The sequence below is a fragment of the Ipomoea nil genome, unplaced genomic scaffold (genome assembly GCF_001879475.1).
Source record: "Ipomoea nil cultivar Tokyo-kokei standard unplaced genomic scaffold, Asagao_1.1 scaffold1932, whole genome shotgun sequence".
Lineage (NCBI taxonomy): Eukaryota > Viridiplantae > Streptophyta > Magnoliopsida > Solanales > Convolvulaceae > Ipomoea > Ipomoea nil.
The window spans coordinates 2,036,784-2,043,563 of record NW_017618360.1 but is presented as its reverse complement, the minus strand read 5'-3'; the positions used below and the strand labels follow the sequence as shown (position 1 = coordinate 2,043,563).

The following is a 6,780-nucleotide window of genomic DNA, read 5'->3' as shown; positions in this document are numbered from 1 at the left end:
ATTGGTATTGTCGCAGATAATATCGGATCAGATAATGTACCGTAAGAGCAACGTATGAACTGTAATACTAAATCTTATTTTGCGATTTTGATTATATTAGTATAATCTCGCATAATCGTGTACTATAGCTGTAATATTAAACCGACATGACTAAATCGTATTATCAGCGATACAAAAGATAATCGTGCCGATTATATAAAAAAATCTTATAATTATAATAACCATATAGGGAGATTTTTTTTTTTAATTTTTATTTTTATTTGATGTGGAGTGTGGACCCAGGGACCTGCCCTCAGTTTCCTCTGTACACACCTCTATATACTCTATATAGCACGGCACCACCACCATTTATTTTTTCTTCCTCCATCATTCTTCCTTTATACGACTATGATAATCACATTTTGCAGCGCTCTGGAGAGGAAAAATGATCGTAGATTGAACTCTCTCAAGACATAGAGAGAGAGAGAGAGAGAGGATTCTCCCAGAATTCAGTGTTTTTCTTTACTGCCATTTTTCTTTGAGGATTTCGATTCGTTCCAGGAATCGAGACACAGAGGAAATAAAAGAAAAGAAAAGAAATCCTCCATCCTCACCCACTTTGACTAACGTGCGCCGTTGCAGACACAGTAAGTCAGCTCGCAATCTGCTGATATGATATGACTTATGAGCTTCATTTTCCTTTTTTTTTTTTTTTAAATAAATTTTATTTAATCTCCATTAAAGAATTCATTTTTTTTCTCTCTCTCTCTTCAGATCCCGACATCAGCATCTGGGTGTAGAGACTTCACTCGCAAAGGTCCACAAATCTGAACTTTTGTATTTACCCACACGTTAATAATATAATATTCGAAAAAAGCTTTCTTTTGTTTTAACTGTTAGTGGGTATATGCCAGATAAATATTTGTTGTTTTTTTTTTTTTCTTAAAAATTGCTTCTTTATCCGTACAAAAGTATATTTTTGGGGGTTATGATCTCATTGACAGAGAACTGTGTGAAAGGAGTTCCAATCTTGATTCTGGAAAGAGTCAACATAGTTGACAGTGGTGATCTTTTGATCTTCACAGTATTTTTACTATTTTCAATTTATGTTTTTTGTTTTTGTTATTGTTGTTGCTACTATAGTACATTTTCCTTTTTGTAAGGTTAATGAAAAGCCCAATCTTTTTTTATGTTTCTTTTTGGCTTTTCACTTTCTGGGTGGTTTCCTTTGAGCCATCTTTTAAACTCCCTTTCGCTTTCCGCTTTATGGGGACTTTCTTTGCCATGACAGATTGACAGCTATTAGCGGTCAAACCCATGCCCTCTGATTGAACGGGACTAGGGTTTTTTTTTTTTTTTTTTTTTTTTTTTATAGATTGACAGAGAGAGATAGAGAGAGAGAGAGAGAGATAAGTGCAATAAGGGGTCTTGGTTGGCTTGTACCAACCCATTTGCTTGTTCATAAATTTTGTGGGTTTGGGTTGGTGGAGTGGCGAAGTTCATTGGGTTCGAAGGCGGTGTGGAGTGTAAAAATCTTTAAAATCACTGAATGCTGTGTGCCCATGCGGCATTAATATGGAAAAAGGGTTGCCTTTTATGGTGTGGAGATTAGTGTAATCTGGACAGCCAAGAAGGGGTTCAAAACTTCAAATTCCATCCGTTTTCTGAAATCTTTATAGAGAGAGAGAGGTTGGGTTGTAAGGAAAGTTTAGTTTTTTATTTTTATTTTAGAGAGAGAGAGGGGTTTTGGGTGTTTATGATGACGACTTTTGGAGGCTCCATAGGTAGTAGTGGTGGTGGTGGCGGCGGCGGTGGAAGAATGGTGGCGGATAGTAGTCCATACAGTAGCATGACAACTCAGCCACAACTGGTTGCCCCACCTATGGTCCAGCCGCCCCGCTCTATGTTCTCTCTTGCCCTTGTATGAATCAATCAATCCATTCATCTTCTTCCCCCAAACCCTTTCTCACCAAAATCAAACTGTAAAAAGAAAAAAAAAACAAACTTTTTCCATTTCTTTATTTAATCAGTCTTCATTTCTGCGTTTTGATTGCCTTGCATGTCTGGGTTTTCCGTGCAGAAACCCAAAATGGAGGGCCTGGGTGAGCTGGGAATGATAGGCGAAAACTTCGATCCCGGCTCAATGGGAAGAGCTAGGGAAGACGAATATGAAAGCCGGTCTGGGAGTGAGAACTTTGAAGGTGCTTCTGGGGATGATCAAGATACCCCAGGAGATAAATCTTCCAAGAGAAAGAAATACCATCGCCACACTCCCTATCAAATTCAAGAACTTGAATCGTAAGCTATAGCTATGGCGTTTTTCTCTTTTCTTCTTATCTCAGTTATCTGGAAACTTGTATTTACAGTGGGTTTACTGTTGCAGTGCTTTCAAGGAGAATCCGCATCCCGATGAGAAGTCAAGATTGGAACTTGGGAGGAGATTGAACTTGGAAAGCAAGCAGGTTAAATTCTGGTTCCAGAATAGGAGAACCCAAATGAAGGTATATATGATAGGAGCTTTGTCTTTCATTTCTTGTGTATTGTATAATATACTGAATTTGTGTGTTTTAACTGAATCAGACACAGTTAGAGAGGCACGAGAATGCGATTCTGAAACAGGAAAACGATAAGCTGCGAATAGAGAACATTGCGATGAAAGAAGCTATGAGCACCCCAATTTGCAACCAGTGTGGTGGGCAGGCGATACTAGGCGAAGTTCATGTCGAGGAGCATCATTTAAGGATCGAGAATGCGAGGCTGAGGGATGAGCTTAATAGGATCTGTGTGCTTGCGAATAAGTTTCTGGGAAAGCCGTTTTCTTCTTTCCCCGGTGCAATGGCGCCGCCTGCAATGGCGAATTCCGGGTTGGAATTGGCGGTGGGAAGGAACAGCTTTGGCGGGATGAACCCGGTGGACAGTTCGTTGCCCCTTGGACTTGATTTTGGCAATGGGATTTCGAGTGGTTTGCCTCTGATGTCCTCGAGGGCTAATCCAAATATGACTGGGGTAGAGGCATCTTATGATAAATCGGTGTTTATGGAGCTCGCGTTTACTGCCATGAATGAGCTGCTGAAGCTTGCTGAAATCGGGGAGCCTTTATGGTACCGAAGCTTGGATGGATTCGGGGAAGCATTGAATCTTGAGGAATTCGATAGGACATTTCATTCTTGTCTTGGAATGAGGCCAACTAACTTCATAACTGAAGCAACTAGGGCGAGTGGCACCGTAATTTTCAACAGCATGGCCCTTGTGGAAACCTTAATGGATGCGGTAAATTGAACGAGTTTTATCCTTCATTTGAATGTCTACGGGTCATTTCTTGTTTTCTTAGACTAATTCCATAGGATATATATATATATATACTTTCCTTGTTGCAGAATCGATGGTCAGAAATGTTTACTGGCCTTGTGGGAAGAGCCTCGATCATCGATGTAATTTCCAGCAACTCTAGTGGAAGCAGAAACGGTTTCTTGCAATTGGTATATATGCACTTTCGTTATCTTTACCGTTCTTCTATTGTCTATCCCGAAAACTATAGCTTGAAATAATCGTGTTTGCAGATGCACGGTGAACTCCAAATTCTTTCTCCATTGGTACCCATTCACCATGTGAAATTCCTTCGGTTTTGCAAGCAGCATGCCGAGGGTGTCTGGGCGATCGTTGATGTTTCGGTTGACATGATCCGAGAAGGCACACAACCGCACGAATTTCCCAGCTGCAGAATTCTTCCTTCCGGGTGCATTGTGCAAGATATGCCAAACGGTTATTCCAAGGTAATTAGTAACTACGAAATTCATGTCTTCTGATAACATAAGATCCTCCATGATTTCCTCGAATTTGTTTAGGTTGCCCTTTTTGTTTTAATTCCTTAATCTGCTTGTGGTAATTAAGGTCTTTGTCGTAATCAACACATTTTCTTGTCTGTGAAAACACATAGGACTATACTATCTTGACCCTTTTAGATATATGAGAATCTGAACCTTCTGTTATTATTTTATTGATGGAGATGCCACTTTAGCATTTTAAAATTGCCCGATCAGCGAATTCCAATGTTTGGGTTTTTTAGTGTCTGACTTATATATTCTATTGAGCACTGCCAGTCTGAAGATGTGTAAATCGAGGGCATCCATACTACAATATTTCTGAATCTCCAATAAATAAATTGTTGGGTTTTTGGTTGAAAGGTAAAAAAAGCCTCGGAACCGTCACCTTTTTTCCCTCCACAAGCTTTCTGTGCAGTGCTTCTGTTCTTGCACAATAACCCTGCGCCTTTCCAGGATTTGTTTGCTAACCCCGAGGCTTCGTGACCTGGAGATACAATCTTATATTGTGCTCTCTTTCATCATCCCACAAATGCCGCCGTCTTGTTTTCTGTCTCTTTTGGTCTGCACTTTAAATACTATTTATCCTATTATGAAAGACAGGATTGAAGTTTCTATTATCTCTTTGATCCCGGAGATTGCAAAATGAACGGGATGTATTTTGAAACTTGTTCCTATCTTGTTATCTTCTTCCCTCCCGTAACTGTTAAACCATTAATTACCACTGTAATTGTTTCCATTCTTTTGCTCCTACGTGATATTATTATATTATTATCATCATTATCATTGCAACACTAGCAAGTCACCTGAATGTGTCAATCTGGAATATAAATCGTGTTTTAAAAAATAATTAAGTTCGATCCTTGATTTCGCTTGTTTGGCTAGGGTTCTCCACAAAAATACGTTTTCTTAATAATTGATGTTATGCTTAATAATATTTCATGTTTCTTGTCATCGTACAATTCTCTAATATGTGCTATTTCAGGTTATATGGATTCAGCATATGGAATATGATGATAGTACTGTCCACAATTTCTTCCGACCGATGATTAGGTCCGGTATGGGCTTTGGAGCGCAAAGGTGGCTTGCCACCCTTCAGAGGCAGTGCGAGTGCTTGGCAGTCATAATGTCTTCGTCGATGCCTAGTACAGACAATTCAGGTATTTCCCGTCAATTTTGTTTTAATCTTAATGTCTTTTATTAGCTTCGGAAGTTCTGATGAAGTCAAATGTTGTCACAGTTGTTAGTCATGCTGGTCGGAGAAGTATTGCGTCATTGGCACAACGGATGACCCGCAGCTTCTGTGCTGTGGTTTGTGGAAACATTTACAAATGGGAGCCGATCCAAACGGGAAATGGGGACGATGCTGCGAGGTTGAACATGCGTAAGAGCGTTGGTGAACCGGGAGAGCCCCCGGGTGTGGTCTTAAGTGCCACGAAGACCATTTGGCTGCCGATTTCGCGGCAGCATTTGTTTGATTTCCTAAGGAGCGAAGAAACGAGGAACCAATGGGATGTCTTATCCAACGGCACCTTGCAACAGATGATCCACATTTCTAAGGGCCAGGATCCTGCCAACCAAATATCTCTATATCGAAACGTAAGTGTTAAGAGTCCACATTGATAAAATAAGATAGAACAAATGGGTTCATAAGGCCATGGGTTAGACTAGCTAATAGGTTGGATTCAGTCTTTTAATGTAGTTTGGCTCATGTGCATTATAGCCCAGTTGAGTGACTCTTCCGTTTCCCTCGAATCCCGCTAATTTTCTTCGACTTTTACTTGCAGACTGCTTCTGCCAGCGTGAACCAGAACAGCATGCTCATTTTGCAAGAATCGTGTAATGACATCTCGGGCTCCCTCATCGCATACGCTTCAGTTGGTGCACCCGAAATGACAATGGTGATGAACGGAGGGGATTCTTCGTGTGTAGCTCTCCTGCCATCCGGATTCTCTATTGTTCCCGATTGTTTTAATAGCTCAGGCTGGCCCGACGATCATCCCAAAGGAACCCTCCCGAAAGAAGGTGGCCCGGGCAACAACAGCACCGGAGCTCTACTCACTGTCGGTTTCCAAATGCTAGTGAGTAGCCTCCCTGGTGCCAAGCTCACGCTGGAGTCTGTCGAGACTGTAAACGCACTCATCTCCCGTATGGTTCTGGACATCAAAGCTGCTTTCCATTGCAACTGACAAACCCCAACGCCCGTGAGTAACATTCCCCGCCCCGCCACACATTTTCTAGCCTTTTTTTTTTTTTTCTGTTTTTTTTTTTTTTTTGGGTTAAAGAACCTTTTTACATATCAGATGGTCATATTCATATTATGATAATATAAACACCAAGGATGCATATTAGGAGCTTGAGATTGAGACGAAAGTTGATAGCACAGAGGGTTTTGAGTCAAGAACGAACCGAAGTGGATCCTCGTACGGTGTTTTTGAGGGTATTTTTAAGGTAAAATACGGCTTGGCATCATCAAACTATAGAGGGTGGTGGTTCGGGTATTGACTCAGTTGATCCGCAAAGACAAACTGCTCTTTGTAACTATTTTTATTTTTGTTTTTGTTTTGGTGTTGTCAGTAGTATTGACAAGGAATTCTTTTTGTCTTTCTGCTGCTTCAATTTCTTTTCTTTAATTACTGTTTTATCAATACAAAAATGCGTGGTTTGTGGGTTTATATCTTTTTTGTTTTTGTTTGTGTGTGAGAGGTGAGAAACTTGCCATCTGTGTACGAGGGTGTGTATTGACTATTGAGTAAATTATATTTTAATTTAGGTTGTTTATACTTTATAGTTGAGTTGTTTAAATCAAGAAAGTTATTAGGATATTTTTGTTGAAAGTTGAGCTTGTAACATTGTGGTTATTAAGTTAATAATTTGATCAAAATAAGAATATTTTTTTTAAAAATAAAAATAAAAATTTGATAGTACACTTTTTATGGTTTGGAGTAACTTTTTAGTTGATGAAAATAATTGATTTTAA

The 6,780-nt window shown here is 39.8% G+C and overlaps 1 protein-coding gene across 4 annotated transcripts; it reads left to right on the top strand.

Moving 5' to 3' along the window:
• Nucleotides 1-371: 371 nt before the first annotated feature.
• LOC109194073 (homeobox-leucine zipper protein ANTHOCYANINLESS 2-like) lies at nt 372-6,475 on the top strand. 4 transcript variants are annotated; one of them, XM_019344939.1, is made up of 10 exons: nt 372-626; nt 754-796; nt 2,060-2,277; nt 2,363-2,480; nt 2,560-3,249; nt 3,357-3,458; nt 3,540-3,752; nt 4,786-4,960; nt 5,041-5,399; nt 5,588-6,475. In XM_019344939.1, exons 3-10 carry the CDS (start codon nt 2,069-2,071, stop codon nt 5,987-5,989), a joined length of 2,268 nt encoding a protein of 755 aa, XP_019200484.1. In that variant the 5' UTR covers nt 372-626; nt 754-796; nt 2,060-2,068; the 3' UTR covers nt 5,990-6,475. The 4 variants fall into 4 exon arrangements, with proteins under 4 accessions (XP_019200484.1, XP_019200482.1, XP_019200483.1 ...); XM_019344937.1 differs by lacking the exons at nt 372-626; nt 754-796 and adding exons at nt 1,663-1,673; nt 1,721-1,900; XM_019344938.1 differs by lacking the exons at nt 372-626; nt 754-796 and adding an exon at nt 1,682-1,900 and having other exon boundaries at nt 5,588-6,004; nt 6,104-6,475.
• Nucleotides 6,476-6,780: the final 305 nt, after the last annotated feature.

Excerpts from the sequence above, each read along its gene's own strand:
- LOC109194073 (XM_019344937.1), top strand. The coding sequence starts at position 1,736 with ATGATGACGACTTTTGGAGGCTCCATAGGTAGTAGTGGTGGTGGTGGC. Across the intron at positions 3,250-3,356 it reads TGGAAACCTTAATGGATGCG|AATCGATGGTCAGAAATGTT; the intron begins GTAAATTGAACG and ends TCCTTGTTGCAG. Across the intron at positions 3,753-4,785 it reads TGCCAAACGGTTATTCCAAG|GTTATATGGATTCAGCATAT; the intron begins GTAATTAGTAAC and ends GTGCTATTTCAG.